The sequence below is a fragment of the Lissotriton vulgaris genome, chromosome 9, assembly GCF_964263255.1.
Source record: "Lissotriton vulgaris chromosome 9, aLisVul1.2, whole genome shotgun sequence".
NCBI lineage: Eukaryota > Metazoa > Chordata > Amphibia > Caudata > Salamandridae > Lissotriton > Lissotriton vulgaris.
This window is the reverse complement of record NC_141697.1, coordinates 477,173,629-477,197,245: the sequence shown is the minus strand read 5'-3', so window position 1 is coordinate 477,197,245 and position 23,617 is coordinate 477,173,629. Positions and strand designations below refer to the sequence as shown.

Here is a 23,617-nt window from a genome sequence, read left to right as displayed (position 1 = left end):
AAATTTGCAAAGTCTCAGACATTTCCACTCACCAATATGCTGAAATCTCCTTAAAATGTTCAACCCTAAAATACATCCTCATCCTAAGAACAATCTTGCTCAGTACTAAACATGGATGAATAACAACTTCCTCACTCTCAATCCTTGAAATAATGAATTCATATTGTTTGTTCCCACATAGAAAAAACCTTTCAACCCAGATCTAGGATGCCACCTTGATCTGGCAGACATTACCCCATACTTGTCAACATGGGACCAGTATTAGATCTTTCATTAACCATAGTTCAAAACATTTAGAAAATTACTATTAGCACTATTTTCTAACTCCAAATGCTAAATAAATAAAACCGATCTTACAACCTAATCACTTGAAAACGACTGCATGTCTGTTGATGCTATCTCGATTAGACTTCAGCAATTCTGTCCTTGCTGGGGCCAGTCAATCCACCTGAACCCTTCTAAAAGCCATTTTATCTGCAGCAGCCAGACTGCTCTCCTCTTCCAAATACTTCATTCACATCTCCCCAATACTTGTGGATCTGCATTGGCTCCCTATTTAATAGAGATTTCTAGCCTCAGGTTCCTTACCGTAGGATTATCCCCAGGCCTCACTCTGGCTCCCGACATTTTTTGTGAGCAGCACCCTTGAGCACCGGTAGGTGGTGTCTCTTGGCTCCGCGTGGCAGTGGCGCCTGCACCGGAATTGACATACGTGTTGTCTGCATAGGTTACACCCCAGCGTGCTGACATCAGTTATTTTCTTTCCGCACCAGTCAGTGCAGATCCAGAGAGAGCTACCCCCAGTAATTTTTTTACCACCTTTTTATGACTTTTATCTAAGCCTTTTTTCGAGACTCATCCCCTGGTGTGGCAGGGATGTCCAAGTAGAAGGTTGGGTTCAAGAACTGTGGTGCCTGTCACTGGCAATTGTCGATGACTGACCCACACCTCGTCGGCCTCTGGTGTCCTGAGCATTACCACGATGCCAAGTCCTTTGTCGATTGTCGCTCCATTCATCCCAAGGCTTTTAGGGAGGGATTCCTTGAGCTCATTGCCACTCAAGGTGCAACGCCGCAACGGTTTCAATCTAGGTTGAGAAGAAGGTCCTGGGATAGGTCATGGAGCCATTGATCTTTGTCGTACTCATCCCACTCTGGTAAGTCCCACAAGTAAAAGAATATGAAGTCGAAGAGGTCTTCGACGTCACCCTGTCCGTCAAAATCATCTGATGAGCAAGTGTCATCACTCAAAACCTGGCTCCGCAGTTGAGCCTTCACTTGGGCCGTCTCCATGCCTTCCCGAGTTTCCAGGAGCTAGAGCAACCCCCACCTAGCTCAGAGAATTTTATGAGTCAATGCACCTCAAATTTGGGTGGTCCGTGCCTCTGCCTTTAGGCCCCCCGGGTTCGGGAGAGTAGCCCTACTGGTTTCCCCGCTGGTGGGCCAGCCCCAGGCCATTCGGGCCCCTTAGAAAGACAGATGGTCCAGATCAGCACCAGTCGTACCACCTCGACCTTCCCCAATGCTGGTCTCGATGTGGACGCTCTCGGCGCCAGCTGCGCCATCCCCATTCCCATTCCCGACACAGACCTGGAGAGGAATCCCCCAATGCTGACTCTGGTGCCGACTGGAGTCATACCCTCCAGACCAGAGACTGTGGGCTAGAATCGGAGGGGCCACTGGATCCTGATGCATACCAGCCCCTAGACCCTAACATGGTCTGATGTTAAGAATTTGCGAATGATAGTGGACTGGACACCTCCCCAGATACTAGCATGGTCTCTCTTCCCACTGTTGCTAAGGAGAAGGGAGCCTCTTTTTGCTATGGTGGTGAGAAGGGCAACTAAGGTCCTGGGCCTTAACCTGCCCTCAGTGGCAGTCAAGACGAAAGTCTTGACAGAGTTTCTTCAGCTGGGAGATACCCCCTCAGAACCGCTTCTCCCATTATTGAAACCCATACAGATGTCCTGCTCAGTCCAAGCCCTACACAGGGGCATCCGTGAACAGGATAATTGCCCGCCGCCATCATACCACCCCAGGAGACCCCAGTTTCTTCACACAACACCTTACTCCAGAAAGGTTAGTGGCCCCCACCAGAGAGGGAATCCAAGAGGCTGGACACCTTAGGCAAGAAAAAATGTCTTCCGCCAGCCTGGCACTGTGGTCCTTGAACATTACCTGCCTTTTGAGTTGTTACTCCCATGCACTTTGGTATTCAGTTGTGCAGATGCTACCCATGTGGTCCCGGAGGAGGCCCAGGCCATACTCTCCCAAGCTGTAGCAGATTGGAGAGATGCAGCTAAGTTTACAATCCGATGTGGGCTGGACACAACCAACTCACTAAGCAGATCGGTTTCTTCATCGATGGCCTTACGACACCACGCCTGGCCGAGGACGACTTGCTTTTCAGGGAATGCCCAAGCGACATATATGGACATGCCCTTTGATGACTCCAATTTCATTTAAGACGAGGAGGACTCAGCGTTGGAGAGCCTCAAGGATAGCAAAGCTACAGCCAGGTCTTCAGGCCTTTCCATGGAGCCCCTGCCAACCCCAGTCCAAATTTCACACCTTTTGTAACCACGGAAGGGGCTTCTAGCCTTGTCTTTACTGCCCAGCCACCACGGCACACACGCTCCCTTGCCTCTGCATGGCTGAGGATGCGTTACCCCCAGTCCCCATGTGCCGGGCAGCTTGAGGTCGGACCAGTCCACCACCCCAGCAGCAGCAGCAGCCTCCAAACAACTTTAGTTTGCCCTCCAAACATCATGGGCAACCAGTGGGAGGCAGGGTACGCAATCACCTGCACCACTGAAGGTCGATAACATTAGACCGCTGGGTTCTCCAGACGGTCCGAAGGGGCTATTCCCTCACCTTCATGACTACCCTTCCACCCATGGTACCCTTGTGTGACAAGCTGACGGAGGACTATCTCTCCTTACTCCGCCAGGAAACGGGATGACATAGGGAGGGTTTCAATGCCAGAAGTAGGTTGTGGTTGTTAATTCGTGCTACTTTCTGGTCTTTATTAATTCCCTCTAATTCTGGTGCCCAGAAAGGACAGAGGCCATCATCCTCTCCTAGACCTGCACCCTCTCAATATCTTCCTGACAAAGGAAAAATTCAAAATGCCCAGGCTCGCTCAAATTCTAGCTTCAATCTTCCCGGGAGACTGTCTGGTAGAGTTGGATTTGCCAGACACATACTTCCACATTCCCATTTTGCCTGCCCACAAGATATTCCCTTTAGTTCACATTGCTCACAAGCACTTTCAGTTCACTGTGCAACCATTTGGCCTTACCAGCACCCCTCGAGTGTTCACCAAGGTGATTGCAGCTCATCTGCACAGATCAGGGATGGCAGTCTTCCCCTACCTCAACGACTGACTGTTGAAGGCGGTTTCGACCCATGGCTGTTGTCTCCGACCACCAGACTATAGCGAACCTTCTGCATCACTGGGGTTCTCTATCAATGTGACAAAGTCACACTCCCTCTTAGACCCTCCTTTTCATCTGAGCTGTTCTGAATATGGTGCAGTTTTGGGCATATCCTCCCGAACAGCAAATCTAGGATATTCAGGCTATGATACAGATGGCCCAGCCTCTATCCTGGATTTTGGTGAGCATGACTCTGAAGCTGCTGGTCACATGGCTTCCTACATCCTGCTAGTGACAAATGCCAGGTGGCATATGCGGGTTCTGCAGTGGGACATGAATTTCCAGTGGGCACAACATCAGGGGAATCTCTCCGATATGGTCCAGATCTCGGCGAGAACTGCACAGGACCTGCAATGGTGGCTAACAGACTTCAATTGGGTCAGAGGCAGACTCCTCTCCTTTTCCCAACCAGACCACACAGTAGTGTAAGATGCTTCACTCCTGGGATGGGGCAGCCATCTGGGAGAGGTGAAGATCAGAGGACTCTGGCCTCCGGTGAAATCCGGACTCCACATCAACTTGGTGGAGCTACGAGCGATTCGCTTGGCATTGAAAGTCTTTCTTCCTTCATTCAAGGGGAAGCTGGTTCAAGTGTTCAAGCCAACACCACTGCCATATGTTACTGCAACAGGCAGGGTGGGGTCGTGGACCCTTTATCAAGAGGCCATGCGTGTCTGAACGTGGCTGGAACAGCAAGGCATCTCCCTGGTGGTTCAACACCTGGCAGGTCCTCTGAATGCCAGGGCAGACAAACTCATCAGTCTATGCCTAGCGGATCACGAATAGCGTCTCTATCGGAAGGTGCTCAATGTCTTTATCAGCAGCGGGGAGAGCATTGGATAGATCTGTTTGTCTTACCTGAGAATACGCAATGTCAGCAGTTATGTGTGCTCGAGTTTCCAATGCGTTTCATCTTGAGCGGAGCTGAGGCCCCATGTAGGTCTTTCCGTTAATACCAATCCTGTCCAGAGTGCTCAAGAAGTTCAGGAGCAACCAGACCCAAGTCATTCTTTTGGCTCCAGCCTGAGCATGGAGAGTCTGGTATTCTGAGCTTTTCCAACTGAGCATCCATCTTACACGCAGGCTGCGCCTTCTGGAGGATCTTCTGTTGCGGCAGCAGGGGTGGGTCCCCCACTCGAACCTGTCAACTCTACGCCTTCTTGTGTGGAGATTGAGCAGCGGCAGTCGACAGTACTCAACCTTCCTCCTGAAGTCTGTAATGTTTTTTTGGCAGCCAGGCATCCCTCTACCAAAACCGTGTACGTCTGCCGGTGGCAGAAATTTGTATAATATTGTACAGAATTATCAATTGATCCTCTTTCTGCTTCTCTCTCTCATGTCCTTCTCTTTATTCTGACTCTTGTCCAGCAGGGCTCTGCTCAGGGCACTCTCGAAGGGTCCCTTTCGGCCCAGTCTGCCTTCTTGAGGTTGCCAGACCAACCCTCTTTGTTTAAATCCCCTATTGTAAATAGATTTCTTAAGGGGTCTCTGTTTCCACCGGCCCCTTTAATCATGCCTCTGTGGGACCTTTATTTGGTTCTCACTTTCCTGATGTGTGCTCCATTCGAACCTCTGTACATCTGCCCTCTCTGGCTGTTTACCATCAAAACAGCCTTTTTAGTGGCCAAAACTTCCATCAGGAAGGTGAGCGAATTACAGGCTCTGTCATCTAAGCCTTCTTACCTGACCATCTTTCCTGATAGGTTGGTGCTTCACACTAGGGCCTCTCCCCAGGAACCAAGACCTCCAGAGAAGTAGTGGACCCGCTTCCCTGCGCCATGGCCATAGAAACCCAACACCTGAAGACACCACTGCACCAGTCGCTCCAAGCCTGAGTAGAAGTGGGCCAACTGTGTCAATGTGGTCCCCCAGCCCTATAGGGACTGAGTCAACCGTGGTTTCATCCACAGTGAAGTCCCCTTTACCGCTACTGCTCCTGGGAAGAAAACCTGATGCCTTAAGACACCTCTGCAACCATTGCCCCTGGGCAGTGGAGAAGAGGACCAAAGGTGTTCCTACATCCCGAGCATCATGAAGCTTGTGCCCCCCTGTTGGTTCAGCCCGACAGGCCTCCCCCCCATCACTGCGGCACTTCCACGCGTAGCTCCACGAGATTGAAACCCTGTTACCATTTCCTGAAGCCTCCGGTTCGGTCCTGCTATTGCTTCGCCAGACTGATGTGACAACCTCCCCACCCCTGGTAAACATTTGTTTGCACTGGTAGTGTATACAATTTGGTTGTAGTGTGATTTGCTTGGTATTCTTTGTTTATTTTAATTAACTGCACTTTCTTTGGGCACTTAAGTTACTGTGGTCATTCACTGTTGTTTTTGCCTCATTGCTTGCCACCATTGTTTCCCGCTCCTGTTGTTTTCCCGCCTTTTGCCCTCCCACCTCCCTGACAGCTCCTCCCAGGCCTATGTTTGGAAGCCGCTGCATGGCTCCAGTAGTAGCCCTTGACCTCTGGTCACTGTGCTGCTCCCCTGCCTAGCTCCATGAGCCTGGGACCCTGTTCCCAGTCCCTAAAGCCTATGGTTTGGTCCGGCCATCATGACACCAGACTGCTGTGACAACTCCTCCAGCCCCTGGTAAACATTTGTTTGCACTAGTACTGTTTATAATTTGGTTTTAGTAAAATTTGCTTGGTATTCCTTCAGGACTTGGTATTCTTTGGGGACCCCTGGTCCTCCCACCACACAGCGGAGGCATCACCATAATATTCAAGGAAGCCATCCATCCGATGCACCATCACCAGTGACGACTTTACACCCCTCATGGAACACCTCAACATCTGACTACAAATAGACGCTAAGATCACAATAAGAGGCACCGTCTGATACAGGCCACCTGGTCCCTGACCTGCCTTCTGCGATGCCAATTCCAACCTTATCGCCCTCTTGCCATTGACTCCCACCATTACATCATGTCGGCGACCTCGATTTCCACATCGGACACCAACACCACCTCCCTCCTTAAGAAACTCCACAGCATCGGCCTCAACCAACTAGTCACCGTACCCTTACACAAAGTCGGACACATACTCAATGCCATTTTCACATCCAGCGATAGACTCAATTCACCCACTTCACAGAAGTCACCTAGACCAACCACTCCATCGCTCACTTCACCATCACTGGCAGAGCTCAGCATACCACTGTTAAGCACCACAGAGCCACCTACTGCAGCTGGAGCAAAGTTACAGAGACTCAAAGGAGTCAGTCCCTCAGCACCACACAGCCCGAAACCTCAGCAGATCTCGACCAGGCAGTCCAGAACTTCACCGCCTGGATCAACAAATGCTCTGACAGAGTCACCCCACTGAAACCACACTGACAGAGTCACCCCACTGAAACCAGCAAAAAACAGCTAAGCCTCAAAACAAGCCAGCTGGAACACCCCAGAGCCACCAAACGTAACTGCTGCTGACTCTAGAAGCAATGGTGCATCTCCAAGGACCCCTCTGACAGGGCTGCCCACAAAACAGCCCTTTACCACCTGTGCACCAAGGAAGCCAAGAAAGAAGCCATCACCAACCGCATCAACACCACAGCCAACTACACAAAGGAACTATTCACAATTGTCAATGAATTTGCCAATCTGTCTGCCACAGAGAACACCATCCACCCCTCTCAAGATAGCCACTATCTGCAACAACTTCGACCCCCAACCCACCACCCCCTGTATGTGCCAGCTGAACAATAACCACCTGGTCTTCACTCACTGCACAGACCACCTCAACCATCAGGTCATCTTTCCACTCCGGGGCGCCGATGGCCCCGCCCCACCATCTCTTCAACCTCAGAGCCAACCAATCATCACGGAGCTCACCAGCATACTTAACACCACCATCTCCACAGCAACCTTTAAAGATGGATGGAAACATGCAGTGGTCAGACCCCTCCTAAGGAAGCCTTTGGATGACCCCAGCGACCTAAAAATTACAGACCTATCTCCCTGCTCCCCTACCTGGTCAAAGTACTCGAGAATGGATTCAACCAATAGCTAGCCGAATATCTGGATCTCAATCACCTACTCGATGCCTTAAAATCAGGCCTAGGTGCCAACCACAGCACCGGGACTATGCAGATTGCTGCCACAGATGACATTTTTATTTATTTATTTATTTGTATTTTGTAAAGCGCATGGTTACACTAGCAAGTGTGTCCCCGGGCTGGCAGTGCTACAGTTGTTTCCAGGAGTTCGTGGCATGATTGAGAGAAGAGCTTAACTCCGGTCTTAGTCCTTGGGGAAGAGGACTGTTTTCAGGTCTCTTCGAAAGTTTGGCTCAGAGGGTTCCAGCCGCAGTTTTTCTGGCAGCTGGTTCCACATCCTAGCGGTCATGACTCTAAAAGACTTTCCACCCATTCCTCTTGACCACAGAAATACGGCGACCCTGATCCTCCTTGACCTCTCTGATGCTTTTGACACCGTCTTCCACCACACCCTCATCGAAAGACTCCAGAACGTCAGCATAGAGCAAAACACCCTCAAGTGGATCACATCTTTCCTCTCACACAGAGCATCCCATTGCCTCCCTTCACCTTCGCACCCAAGGACATCACATGTGGCGTACCCCAAGGTTCATCCCTCAGCCCACCCGTTCAACATTTACATGACCCTCTCGTAGACTTCGGCAAATCCCACGGCCTCAACATAATCTCCTATGCTGATGATGCTCAACTCATCCTTTTACGTACCGAGGACCCCACAAATCCCCAAACCAACTTCTGCAATGCCATGACCGACGTAGCTAAATGGATGAAAGACAGCTGTCTCTAACTGAACTCCAACAAAACAGAAGTACTAATCTGCGGGAAGAACACCTCTGCATGGGATCACAGCTAGTGGCCAGCAGAACTCGGGCCAATGCCCACACCAACACACCTCAGCATCATCTTTGACAACCAACTGACCATGAAACGACAAGTCAACACAGTCGCCTCATATTGTTTCCATACCCTCTGCAGAATCTTCAATTGGATCCCAATCCCCACCAGGGAGACTGTCACGCAGGCCCTCGTTACCAGCCGCCTTGACTATGGCAATGCGGCTGCACCACCCAACCCCTCAAAAGACCCCAGACCATTCAGAACAGCGCTGAGACTCATCCTAGACCTCCCCAAATGTAGCTGCATCACCCCTCAGGAACCTCCACTGGTTGCCCATCCAGAAGAGATGCCAGTTCAAGATCCTCACGCATGCTCCACACACCCAAGGACCATCCCACCTCAACCATCGACTGAACTTCACTTGCCTGCGAGACACCTGAGCTCTGTCTTACTCGCCCTCCCCACACACTCTCCGCATCTGCATTGGCAGCCGCTCCTTCTACGACCTACCCCTCCACCTCCGAACAGCACCCCTGTCATCCCCATCCCCTACTCCTCCCACCCCTATGCTGACTTCAGTAAGAAGCTCAAGACCTGGGTTTTCGACTGAGATACGATACCCTCGGTGCCCAGATGCCTCTAGGGCTGACCGTGCTGTGCTCTGCAAATGCTGATTGATTGATTTATTGATTGATTGATTGATTGAAGCCTGCAGCCTATTTTCACAGTGACCGTTCCTCATAGAGTAACATTGGTCACCGAAGCTGTTTTGCACACCTGCACATGGCTGCCCTTGTTCCGCTGGTGGTCTTGTGCTGGTGCCACCTTGGACCTCGCCCACCACTCACCTCAACTGCTTTAAAAGTGTCCCATAAGTCGCTGTACCATACCTGAAAGACGCACTAACTTCGTCCCATAGGATAACATTGCAGCTTGTAAAAATTGCCCTAAATGTCAACTTTTTGAAATGAAAAGAATTCCCATTTGAAAAAGTTATTAACTGAACGATTTTCTTCTGATGCCTAAACATATATACAGATAATTGCTAGTTTTATAAATTGGTGTGGATCTCCTACTTGAGTCGTGTGTCTCACTTATTGACCCAGCGTGTGTATTTTTTGATGTCTTGTATTTCTCTGTAATAAGCCTAAGGCTGCTCAACCACACTACCCCTTAGAAGAGCACTTTGGATTGCCATAGCAAGCCCCTGTCCACTCATAAGAGAACACCCTGGTTACTTAAAATATCTCTTTTTAATATATCATAAAAGAGCTAGCTTCCTACATTCACCCACTGGTGGGCCCACAGATTATCTCCTGACCAATACCCATAGATGGTTTACGCCAATAAATACATATGTGCAGATCATTCATCGTTTTATACATCCATTCATTTTTTCCTTCGGCCATGCTGCCATTTTAATATAATATATAGATCTGTGGTATTACATTAACAGAAGAGACCAGTCTGTGTCAACATGCCTCTAGGATGGACACTCTTATAAGGTGGGATGTTATCCAAATGTGTGTGACACACTAGGGTCCATGTGGGGACACTAGAAGCAAGAGGCCAAGAAAGTTTAATGTCACATATTATTTGCTGTTAGTCATGCGGTACCAAATGATTGAAAAATAGATAAAGTAATAAAAGAAACGACAAGAAATGACTGCCTTTGAGTCACCTGGCAAACAAACAAAATACAATGTCATATGTTGCACATTAAAAGCTCAATTGGCTTAAACGCCTGGCAAATGTATGTCTGGAGCAAATTATAACAGAGGGGAGACTCCTAACAGAGGTCATGTGCACTTAATTCAGGTACATGGTTACAATTGCAGGAGAGATACAAAGTTACTGAAGGCTAATGTTCTTTTTGATTTCTGGTTTTGAGTGATGCAGTGGAAAAACGGTTGAGAAATACATCTTGTTCCAGGCTGTAATTCTGCCCTACAATGTACCAGGCCACTTGTCAATCAGACTACACCAGGCTCCCTCAAGTAAAAGGAAATCAGCAGTAACAAAAGTGATTATTTCTTTACAATACTAAGGGGCATTTACCTCCTGTTCCTAATAGACAAGTGTACAAGGTACTCTAAGATGGACATTGTAAACATTACAGTTGTGGAAGCAGTACTCCAGAAGTAGGAAGATGGTTTTGGACGTTCAAAGGGTACTGATGCAAAGAAAGGCTGTTTTGATTTGAAAATTTTCAAAATAGATATATAACATTTAAAATTCTTATGCTCGTACCAATCGAAGGAAGAAGGTGAGATCTTCATGACGACATTGAACATAGCTCCATGGCCAGACACAGGGAACTGTTGTTTATCTTATTTCTCCTTGCAAACTCTGTGCCACAGACTCTGTCTATACTGCCCAGTTCCAGGGAATATAAGATTTGATATTATGAGTCTGGAATTCTCTGAACATAATTAAGAGATGCCTGGAGCATCTCAAAGTTCACCGCAGAACTTTTCTTGTAGTCATTAAACAAGGTGTTTAGGTGTGAATTGACTTTAAGACTTGAGCGTCTTCCAGATGCACTGAACATCTCATATACCCTTCAGGCATGTAAGATTTGCCCAACACAAAACGTGATGTTGAAGGTAAAATGCATAGGTCTAAGTGTTAGAAGCTGTGGATATTTCTTAATTGGCCTCATAGTCATTCTGTGTGAACTGGTACTATATATAATGTAGTTGAGGCTGTGAAATGGAAGTGGCACCTACAATTGGAAATAGATTTCTTCTGTGGGAACTGAAGGATTATGTAGACAAATAAATTAAGAAACACAAAGAAGTACAAAACACATTTTATTTTTGTTTTAAAAACATCATCTTTCAAAATGTGTAAAACATTTTTTTTTTATTCAACATTATAATGCTTTGTTAAAGCAGGTATTTATTGATTTCTTTCTTTAATAATGATGTTGAGTCATATATATAAACAGATTAGTTGCCAGTGGTTCAGCATAGAAGTCCTCTTATTCTTCAATCTGGATTCATTTTAGTAGCTTTGTTATTAATTTCATTTACAACAGTAGAGTACAACTTGTTTCTTTCTCTAATTGCGCATTTCTAACCCTGTTTTTTATTTATTTTTATTATGAAGGATTTTCATGAAACAAGCCATTCTTTTCTATTGTGGTTGGAAAGTGCTGAAAATAGAAGGCACAGGTCCCAAATTCTTGATCCAAATGCTGATCCGCACACAGTGCTGGAATGCCACAGAGAGTTAAGGGTGAGTTACAGGTGTTGTTTACATTGCAGTGGAGATATGAAACATCCTCCACCCATCTAAAAATGTTATTATTGTAATCACTACAGTGTGCGGGTTCAACCTTTGAGGTAAGATTGTTTTCACAGAAAAGAAGATCCAAGGTTGGCGCTAAGGGACCAGAGCACAAGAAGGATAGGTGGGGACCTTATAAGAACATCATAGGATTTTTTTCATTGAAAAAGTCTTGTGTGTACGCTTGAAAAACCTCCTACCAGAGACATTTAGGAATGCAATAGGAACTCCTAAAGAACCTAAAGTGTGAAAAAATGAGAATTTAGGAGGCGAATAATTGCGGTCTTGTAATAGGTTGTGAAGGCGGAGATTGGAAGGGTCTGTCCTATCTTAAATGCAAATGATATTTGTGTTTTTATGCCTAGTCTGTAGGACTTGGATTCTTTGTAGAATGACTCACAAAGGATGTTTAGAATTGGAGATATAAGATTTTGAGCCACCTAGTGAACTGGACAGTGTACATTACGGTGGCAAAAACCTCTTCTGATGTTGGTGCACCCAGCAGTCTTTTAATCAGGCATATGTTAACTGAAAACACAAAAACAATGTTTGTATCCCATCCCCTGATATTGTCGCAATGAAGGCATACCTTCTTAACCATATTCATGCCACCTTAAAGACCCTTTTCATTTTTCTTCAACGTGTCATTTTTGCTTACTGTCAGCGTCTGGGGTCATTGATTTAAAAGAGGTACACTGTGCAGAGAGTCCATGCGTCTCTTACTGTTTTACAGGGGTTAAAATAATAATCCCAAATGCTCTCTTTTGTTGTAGTGTGGACGAGCAGTTAAGGCTTATCAGAGGATAGTGTTAAGCATTTATTTCATACACAGAGTCTGTAAATGAGGCACACACTCAATAAAGAAATCCAACACCACTTTATAAAAATAGCACAAATTTTCATATGAATTTAGTCACCAAGAGCATCGTAACCAGGTAAGTACTTTTAACCCCTTCACTGCGGCGGCTATTCCGCTGCAGTGCTAAGGGGGCAGGGGGGCCACGCGGCGCGCCCATGCTGGTGACGGAACAGCTCCGTCACCAGCCGCGGTTGCGCTGTGCTCATGACGGAGCGGTTCCATCACGGCCCACACGCTCAATGGAACGCTCAGCGCAGGCGCGGAACCCGCGCCATGCAGGCGTGCCGAGCAGGCCGTGACGGAACCGTTCCGTCATCAGCACAGCGCGACCGCGGCTGATGACGGAGTGGTTCCGTCACCAGCAGGGGAGGGGTTAAAGATAGTGGTTTTTCAAGACTTAAAAAATGCACTGTTGTTGTATCTTTAAAGCAACGTTAACCTTTGAGAGGAAACGTATACTGCATTTGGGGCCAGATGTAGGAGCCCTAATACCGGTCGGTAACGGCCGAATTCGGCCGTTACCGACCAGTATTAGGGTTTCCAGATGTAGGGGACCTATATTTTACCGATTCTGTAAATTTACCGAATCGGTAAATTTACAGAATCAGTAAAATACCGAATCGGTATAATTACCGATTCGGAAAATCCACATGTAGGTGGCACTCCTAAGAGTGCTACAGGCCCTTAAGAATCGGTATTTTACCACCCAATCCTATTGGGTGGTAAAATACCGAATACAGGTGTGCATGCACATCTGTGCATGCACACCTGTGCAATGTGACACACAGACATGCCCTTAGGGCATGTCTGTGTGCCAAGTCCGGAATTGGGGTGCTAGAGGGTGTCAAAGTGACACCCCCTGCACCCTTGCAGGATTCGGTATTTACCGATTCGGTAAATACCGAATCTGTATTTCCCATTGATTCCTATGGGCTTCAAGGCCCATAGGAATCAATGGGAAATACAGATTCGGTATTTACCGAATCGGTAAATACCGACTCTTACAGATTCTGTAATTTTTTACCTACATCTGCCTCCTTCCAATTTACCGACTCTTAAATACCGAATCGGTATGAGTCGGTAAATCGGATTTACCTACATCTGGCCCCTAGTCCCTTAGCAATTACTTTCGGGACTGTTCTTCAGGACTCAAGGTAGGTTTGGGACAAGGTCCAAAGGCAGCACCAACAGGCCACCTCTGTCAGCTCTGAGGATTCCAGGTGCAGAGGTGCTTTTCTGCATTGGGTTCCCTGTTCAAGTTAGTGAGAATCGGTCCTGTTGAAAAGATGGTTCAAGCAGAGACTGGGGGGGGGGGGGCACTCAGGTAGAATCCGCAGGTGGGGCTCAAGTCTTGAGGTTTTTGGGCATGCAGGGACACTGTCGGTCCACTCGGGCTGGGGGCTCGGGTGCAGTGGGGCTTTGTTCAGCGGGATAGCGTCACTGTAGACTCTCGCTGTTCTCGGTTCCTGCAGAAAGAGGCTGCAGGCGGCGACTGGTGGACCAGTCTGGCCAAACCCAATTATGGGCTCCGCTCCTAAGGGTCTCAGACCATGTTGGCACCATTGCCTCACTCGGACTTGGGCTGTGGAGTTGGGATGTAGGGCTGCTTTGAGGCATCGGGTTGCAGTCGGTCAGAAGCTCACTTTGTGTCTTGTGGACCCGGTGAAGAGGGGAAGCAGAACCACTCTCTGTGCTGGCCTGGTGAATCCTGATGTCCCTCAACAGTAGGTCTTGTTTGGAGCTGTTGTAGTCTAGACCGGACCACCAACAACCCTTGGTTGCTGCAACTGCTCCTGTACTCAGGGTATTGGTGCAAGGCGGGTCCTGGATTTCCTGGTGTTTCCAAACTTGGTGAGGCGATCGTTCTTACCTCCTGGAGTAGTAAGAGCTTTCTCCTGTTACTCTGCTCCTTCAGTGAGCCCAATGGCTGGAAAGACGGTGGACCAGCAGATGCTTTTCAGTACCTGCAGATGCAGGGGAGCAGCTCCTCTACTCCAACGGAAATCTTTCCCGGTTGTTGATGGGCTGGGATGTCCTCCAAGGGTTTTGGGGAGGGTGTCCAGCATTTAGCAAAAATGGTCCTGCAGTGGTCGAAGTGCAAGCCACCTGCAGTGTTTTTGCAGCAGTTATTGGTGCAGGTCTTCAGTTCACAATCTCTTCGGTCCTTTTTCTTTCTTCCTCGGTTCCCAGTAGTTAAATCTAATTTCCTGGTGCCAGGGGTCCCCCTAAATTCTCAATTTAGGCACGTTAAGAGGAGTGAATGTAAATGTAAATGTAAATGTGGCGTATTTGTATAGCGCGAACAGTGACCCGGAGGCATCCCGGCACTTGTACTCCTACCACAAGGGAACCCCTCCTGGCTTTTCCTTGTGGGGTGTCCACTCCTGGGCATCCCATGGTGAAACCAGGCATCCCTTGTGTATCAGGGGGCCTTTGTGGAGACTAAGCAAGCTATTGCCCAGAGTTGCAGCGTGGGACCCATGCTTAGAATCGGCACTGAGGCGAGAATATCAGAGGAATTTAAGCCCGAAACCCGTCGAGGCGGGAATCGAACCCTGGTCCCTGGCCAGTGTTCTGCATCAAGGTCTGCCGCTCTAAGCATTGAGCCACACTTCTCCACTGTGAAAGGTAGTAGTCAATGGACTACCTATCCCCTGGGGTCACTATAACTTACACCCCCCACCTAGATGACTACTTTGTCCCAGAGTTCCTTATTTCACCCCACACAAGATGGTGGAATTCTTGTCTTTTTCACTTCAGGCTGCCCACCCTACAGGTTTGTCCAGCCTGGTGCCAAATGGGCCTCAGGGTAGGGGGCGGCATCCTCCAGGTATGGGGAAGCCAGGCTTGCATATCAAAGGAAATAGGCTCTTTAAAGCTCCCTGCTTTGACATGTTAATTTACACCTCCTGCCAGAGCAGACATAGTACCTGACCTCTGATAGTGGGGCTCTCATTTACTGGGGGTCAGAAACTTGTCTGTGGTGGCAGGCTGGTTAGGAACAGTCAGCCAGCACATTAGAAGACTAGTAGGGTTCAGGGTGTACCTCTAAGGTACCCTCTGAGTGCATGTATTAATAAATCCATCACTGGCATCAGTGTGGGTTTAATAATTAAAGGTGTTTGATACCAAACACCATAGGTTTCAGCGAAGCCGTTATGTAGCTGCGAAACTCGTTTTCAACATTGCCCAGTCCATACATTAAGATGGCCTCCCTGCTCACTTGTAATATCCAGCAATGGAATTAGACATTACAGGGGCATCTCTGCTCATGCAGACATGTCCTCACATGTGCTATTATGCATCCTGCCTTTGGGCTCCAAGGCCTGCTGTAGGGGTGACTTACATATAACACATGCAGTGTCGTTGGCATGGTACATAGCAGTGTGCCATGTAATGTTTTTGAAGATGGTTTTCACCATGTTATGCAGTCTGCAATGACAGTCTGTGGGGAATTTGTGTGTGTCCCTTAGGGTGGCATAAGATGTGCTGCAGCCCTTAGGCACCTTCTTTAATACTCATACCCTCGGGAACAGGGGTACCATTTACTAGGGACTTACAGGGGTACCAAAGGCCTTTGCCAATTGTAGAACAGTCAGATATCACTTTGTTTTAAGGGAGGAGCACTGGCTCTGAGGTCTGGTTAGCAGGCCGTAGTGCACTGTCAGAGACGAAAATCATCAAAAAGGGGGCAAAAAGTGCAGGGACTACTGCAAAAAAAGCCCTCATATGTTGACAAGAAATATTTCCAAAAGCGACAATATCAAGAGCAGCCATGACCAAGGAATCAAAATTTGAAGATTATGGCCTGATTCATAGTCCATTTCAACTTGTCCCTTAGTCTTAATGCTTGGCTATACTTTTGTGAGTTCATTTCTACATTTGCACTGCATGTTTCAGTTCTGGTTTTCAGGAAACAGGGTCACATGTACATAATTCATGGGAAAATATTTTTTCCATGGACCACTGCCTACTCTTAAAAAAATAAAACTGAAACGATTTGTTTTTCTTTTTGAAATGCATCCCATTTTCCTTTTAGGAAAACGGGCTGCATCTTTTTAGAAAACGTTGCTTTATTTAAAAGCAAACACAGACATGGTGGTCAGCTGTCCCCAGCAGACCACCATCCCTGTGTGTTTAGCAATTCCCAATGGGTCGCAAATTGCAGCGTGCCTCATGAATATTAATGAGGCAGGTCCATATGCGACCCACTGGGAATTGCAAATGGAACTCTATACAGCTTTGTACATTTGAAATTGCAATTTCCTAATTGCGATTTGCATGGAATTGCAAATAGGAACGCGCAATGTTTCACGTACATACATGTAGCCCATGGCCCCTTGGTTGATGTCCCTCACCTGGCTGCCACAAGCATCATGCTTGATGTCTGCTCAACATTCAGCCAAATGCAAAGGGTCTTGAAGGCTACTGACTCAACTCTTCATCTGCTGGGTTTGGTCTTTACGTCTTCTAATTGAATTTTTTTGTTAACCATCAGTGTTTTCTGATAGCTTTTTTGGAACACATTTTTATTTTATTCACCTTTTTTACTTGGAACTATCCCTACCCTTAGCCCTAACTTTAGAATTAGCTGGGATTATTGGTTGTTGAAGCCCAGAGCTTGATCTTCAGAAAGTAAATGTTAAGTTGCTTCTACGGAAAGTGGGCAGATCAATTCTTTTGAAGGAATGTCCCTAAGAATCACAAGTGTTGTGGTGCTACAGTAAGGTTTATGTTGATATGGTGCCACAAGCTGCTATGTGTTTTTTTGCGTCACTAGGTATTGCGAATGATTGGGTCTTTTCAGCCTTTTCATTTACGTTATCCCATTTATTTATGTAGCATGAGCGGGTCACCTTGTGGTAATTTAAAAATACTTTCAGAAACCCAAGTTCTAAAGTGGTGCTACTCTTCACACCATTTTGAACATTTATAAGGTTTCATGATTGTTTTATGTGATTTCATGTGGTCCCATCACGTGGTTTTGTTGCATAGCTCTGATGAAATTTATTAAGCCCTCACCCATCTTGGATATAAGAATGCTTGAAGTAGATAGTCCTCTGGATTGTAAAGGGTTGGCTGAAGAGAATTTACTTCTGCTTACATTATCCATTACTGTGGTGGATGGACATGTGTTTTGAGATTCATCAAATAGCATTTGTACCTATCTGCCACAATGAATTGTATTTTGCTTCTTGGAAAAGCTAGATATTATTTAAAAAAAAATATTTGGAGATCGCTAGTATGTAGCTATACCTTTGAAAGATGAAACTAACTATAGGATGTTTGAAGTTAGGTGAGGAATTATTTATGTTTGAGGCATGTGTGCTGTAGATACACAAGCTTTGCATACTCCTGCTATCTAGTGTTGGGTCCGGATGTTTGCAAGTTGTTTTTCTTTGAAGAAATCTTTCCATTTACAAGGTAAGGTGACTCCTCCATTCGGTGATAGTGCACATGGACATTGACTCCATTGTTAAATTGTTTTTTTTCGCCATTGGGTTTGGACGTGTATTGCTGTGCTATGCTTCGAAACCATTCTTCGGGTTTCCTTTGGTGTGCAATTCACTCTACCCTCAACGGCATTTTTCTCATACGTGTTTCCCTCTTCTCCGGATATTGGATAGTTCGAGAAACACTCTATCATCGGAAACATCTGGGGTGGCCCTTGGGCCAAGATGCGTTGGATCACCCTTCCGCCAAGGGAATGAACTCTGTTCCAATTCTGTCCTAGGTGCTGTACCAAGTACCCTCGCACCAACCTACATCAAGTTTGTAGTAGTAGTAGTAAATTACCTTTATTCAGTATATATTTTGTGACCTTCAGATTTTTACATACTGGAATAATCCATTTCCGACGTGGGCTACGATAGCTTGGGCAGAAGAAGAATATATGCGCTTCATCTTCATCTGCCAAGTTACGTGCCAGACAAGTGCAAGCATGGAGAGACTTCGGCCATTGTTTGTAACTTGTGCCTTTCTCCGGAGCACGAGGACGAGGACTGCGAAGCCTGTAAATCATTTCAGTCCAAGAACACTCTACTCGATTGTTGGGCTCGACGACAAGAAATGCAACACCAAAGCATTCAACATGCTTTGGATATGTTCGGGGAAGAACACAAGCAGGAAGAGGTCAAAACATTGGCGGCAGAAGAAGAAGAGGCCTTCTCCATTCCAGAGTCGGATTCTGATCTCGAGATAGATTCGGAGTCTGAAAACATGCCTCCGGGTCAGTGTGCAGTGAGTACCAAAGACCCCTTGCCCCCAAAACCTTTTCTAAAAAACATAAGGCTACGGCACCACCTCTGCCTTCGGGCCAAGGTCGGCACCAGTACAATTTTTCCGACACCCCACCCCCTAGCTCGGCACCGAAACAAATCGTCAAGCCTTCCAGCACGGGACCAAGTCGCCCTCCAATTCGAAGGGCCGGTCTGGTTCGGTGCAGAAACCCTCTGCTTCAAAACAAAAATTTGCTTCGGAGCCGAAAGCTTCCACTCCCAAAAGCAAATCTATCTCGGCGCCAAAATCGAAGGACAGCCTCTCTGAGTCTCCCAAACCAATTTTAGATCTTCTTAAAGCTAAATTGGATTTTAAACCAAAGAAGATTAATATAAATCCTGATACAGGACATATTTCTGCTAAAACACCAGCCAAACGCAAACCTCCTTCAGAGGACCCTGCATATAAAATCCCTCAGAACAAGAAAAAGGACATGGCTACCAGCCCTGCCTATCTTGCCCTGCATTCCCCTCCACCTCCCATCTTCTCCACATTTACCAATTCTAGATCCTTTACACATAACAGCTCCGGGATCTCCACATACACAGCCTGAAGGGGGGATATTGATGAAGATCATTTGCTTGTAGACCCATGGAATGATTACACCATTGACCCTCCATTGGATACTGACCCAGACCTTTATTCTGCAAAGCCATCACCACCGGACAATAATGTAGCTTATCAAGAACTTAATGCTAGAACAGCAGAGTATCATGCGGTGGCCTTACATAAAGAGTCCTTAGAAGATGACTTTTTATTTGAAAAAACTTAAGTCCACACAGGTCAAGTCAAACCTGACCTGTGCTAAAGGGCATGATGAGGCATGCAGAGGACATCTTCAAAGACTCTGTATGAGCACATATTTTAACTCCCAGAGTTGATAAAAAAAATAGAAACCATCTCCATCTGTTCCTCTGTTTATCAAAGGGCAATTACTTCTCGACTACCTACTGGTGTCCAATGCTCAAAAAAGAGCTAATTCACAAATCTCTTGTAATGCTCCTCCCTCAGACAAGGAATCTAAGCATATAGGTGCCTCTGGAAATGAGTGGCTGCTCAAGCTGCTAACCACTGGCGCGTCGCAAACACACAGGGTCAACTAACTAGGTACAACAGGGCACACTTGGATGAGATGGAGCAACTGCTCCAATATCTCCCACACGAACACAAAAGCAAAGCACGAGAGTCAGTTCAGAAGGGCAGACTTATTTCTAACTCTTCGATCGTTATCCACCGCTTCGGGAGATTACTGCTATATAGTCTATGCAAATCATGTGTATCTACAGCACACATGCCACCAACAGATTATGTTACTTACCCACTAAGCATCTGTTTGTGGCATGTAGGGCTGTAGATTCACATGTGCCCTTCCACCTCCCCGGACATCTGTAGTTGTTGCAGTTATCATTATTTACATTACATATGCATGGACATCACTGTACTACACTCACTTACTCCATTCTCACCCTCTTGCGGGAAAACAATCTAACAATGGAGTTGATGCCCATGCGTACTATCACTGTAAGGAGGAGCCACCTTACCTCGTGACTGGAAAGACTTCTTCGAAGAAAAACAACTTTCAAACATACACACCCAGCACTAGATGGCAGGAGTGTGCAAAGCACTTGAATCTACATGCCAAGAACAGATGCTTACTGGGTAAGTAACATAATTCTTTTCAAGGAATACAAGGAGCATTTTATAGGTCGTAGTGATGTAAATAAGGTATGTGATTTAAAATTTCAATTGAAGGTAAGTGCATAGCTGTTTCTGACATTCCTAGCTGCTCTTTAATGGATTTTCAGCACAGCAATGTAACCATTATTTTCCAGAGTGGCCATTTACACTACAACCTTTAATATTTATCTCAATTTGCCTTGACTTGCAGCAACTGGAAAAAGAGCTGTTGGAGCGAAGGCCTCAAGTCAACTCACTCCAAGAAATCACAAAATACTTGCTGTTTAAAACTGATAAGGAAGATTATATTGAAGCAGAAGAAAGGGTGCATGTGATTGGAAATAAACTAAAGCAACTTCTGGAGCAAGTTTCTCAAGACTTGAAAACATCACAAGAAAGACTGGTGAGTTGGGCCTTAAAATTTACTGCACAGCATTGTAGAACAGATTTGCACCATCACAATCATTTCTCTTTCAACAATGAAGTAAGGAGACAAACAAAGGAAGAAAACAGTTGTTGAGTAAAGGTGTTCTTATTTCTAAAATTCGTTGATAGAGCTGAAAACTACAGTATTCCCATCAGCAAACTAAAACCTGAATGTTTACTGTACTAAATTCAGATTTGCCTCCAGAATATAGTCTTAATTTTACAATTCGTGTCTCAATGTAGTGGACATTTTGTTACTGGATGTAGCATACATTTAAGCTACTGCTTTAGTCTGGTTTCTCCAAGCTGCTCCTATTGTAAAATCACTTGGCACTCATAGAGAAGAAAATATTCAAGAAGATCAAGAGATACTAATGTTTATACATTCTGTGAAGCTCACAGCACTGCCAGTACCTTTGGGGCAATCCTCATCTACCTTTTCAAAGACACCTTTAGGCACAAGACACAACCCTCTCTTCTGTTCTTTTAGTCTCATAATTTCACCTAATTATTGTTTCAGAAGACCATTGGAGTCAGACTGTATGCTTACAGGTGAAAGCCCCTAGGAGCTGTGTAACAAAACATATTTGTGCTGTGCATAGAATGATTACAGTAGGAATCACATGCAACACACTTCTGAATTTTAATTCAGAATCACATTTGTTGAAACCTTACACAAACTAAACATAATGAGGGTATTTCTTATACATATGTAGCTGTTAAAAATGATTAGCTTTGATTTGTTTCACATTTTTAATGTCATTGACAGTGACAGCAGATATTATTCTTTGTCTTGTAATGTAAAGTAGCTCTTTCGTGTTGAGTTATTGTTAGACCTGTCAGGCTTAGGGTGGTTTTCCCTTAAACATTTTGCCTTCCTTCTTCATTTTTGCTGATCTCGGTTTTGTTGATCTGCGGACTCTGCACTTTACCACTGCTAACCAATGCTAAAGTGCATGTGCTCACTCCTTAAAACATGATACATTGGCTTATCCCCAATAGGCATATATAATTTTCTTATTAATCCCTAATAAAGTGGTACTACATGTACCCAGGGCCTGTAAATTAAATGCTACAAGTGGGCCTGAAGCACATGTTGTACCACCCACTTAAGTAGCCCTTTAAACATGTATCAGACTTGCCATTGCAGCCAGTGTGCGCAGTTGTAAACTGCCATTTCCACCTGGCAAAATAAACCTTTTCCAGGCCCAAACCTTCTTTTTTAATATTCAAGCATGCCACTGGAATTAGGCAGCAGTAGGGTCAGATTACGCGGTAGGGATGAGCAAATTATGTGGCAAGAAATGGCAGATTATGCAACATAATGTGGCACTTTTGTGCCTTTTACACTAGTTAACTCTGTCTGGGGATTGGGTGCACCTCATTAGTACCAGTTTAATATCCATATATCGCAATAAGCAACAGAAAGATGACCAGTCAATCTCTGCAAAAGGCCTTACACTGCGCAGCAACATGTGTTGCCACGTTTTTAGTAACTTTTAAACCGTTTGAGCTAGAAGCTAAACATTTTTTTGTAAATCTGCAGATTATGCTGCAGATGAGGGATTATGTGGCAAATCTATAAATATGTGAAATTCGCTGCAGCCACACAATCGCATCATTCCAGTGGCCCTGAATATAAGTCAACCCAGGATCTGCCTTAAATAGCCTACAGGGCAGGGTACAATACATTTTAACCCCTTTCCTGTGGCTGCGATTTTGCGGCAGTGCAGCACTTCCCCAAAATGGGCGGGGCCGCGTCGGCCATTGGCCGACTGCAGCACTAGCGAGGTAGTGCTCCCGTCGGCCACCGGCCTACCGAAGAACGCAAAGGGTTAAAGTAGGACATGTAATTTTAAGTATTAACTGTCTTGGTAGTTAAAAACTCTTAAATTTGCTTTTCAATACTATAAGGCCTACCTCTCCCATGGATAACATTGGAATTATTTAGTACATTTAATACGCTGTAATTACCAACTGGGAACAACCTCCCTGTTCATGTTTGATTTCTTTGAAATTGTAATGAAAAAACCTCTCTTATGGTAAAGTCAGATTTTAAAATACAATTTTGAAAATGGCATTTTCAAAAAGCTGGCGATTTAGTGCCTGTAGCCTGTCTCTGGGTCTCATGGCTGAGTGTAGCTGACAGTTGGGCTATCTGTATTCCACCTAAACAGCTAGAAACAATAGAGAGCTTAGGTGTGACATACCCACTTTAGTTAGTCTGGAGCCAAGACAGGAAGGCATGATACCAGGGGACCTCATAGGGAAACCTCTAGAACAGAGGTCTTCAAGCGGTTTTAGGTTGATTCCCCCTAGCCACCCCAGCTGAATTTGCTTAGATGTCAGACTCCCCACCCCCACCTAACAGAAATTTCTGGAATCTGGTATACTACATATTCAACCCCATCCGCATATCCCAGGCCATATCTGGCAAATAACGTTAAACACAGTAGGAGTGTTTAGTAAACTGTATGTTTATGAGTGGGTGTGGTCAAAAGACAGAGGCTTATTGCACAGTTCAAATCAAAATGTTCCAAGATAAAATGTGCGCAAATTGTTTTTACTAGGATGCTTTGTTTTACACATATAACACATAATTTGACGTAGATGGATAATAACCCCACCAACATTAATGTGATGGTTGTGCCTCCTTTTCACCACAGAGACAGTCAGTGGATGGTCTTTTGCTACTGCCAACTTCAGGTTCTGTCCACATCCATTATTGAATGGCACTTAGTCTTTAATACCGCAAGTGCTGAGAACCCAATCCCACATACATTTGACGAGCTGAAAGGCAAGAGAGTTTTGATGGCAGTT

The 23,617-nt window shown here is 45.8% G+C and overlaps 1 protein-coding gene across 1 annotated transcript in view; it reads left to right on the top strand.

The window, feature by feature from the left end:
- Positions 1-23,617, top strand: part of SYNE2 (spectrin repeat containing nuclear envelope protein 2) — a 1,750,628-nt gene that overhangs the window by 1,695,177 nt on the left and 31,834 nt on the right. The window contains exons 151-152 of the mRNA XM_086937933.1: positions 11,377-11,505; positions 20,583-20,774. Of these exons, the coding sequence (XP_086794059.1) occupies positions 11,377-11,505; positions 20,583-20,774 (321 nt within the window). The remainder of the gene's footprint in view (positions 1-11,376; positions 11,506-20,582; positions 20,775-23,617) is intronic.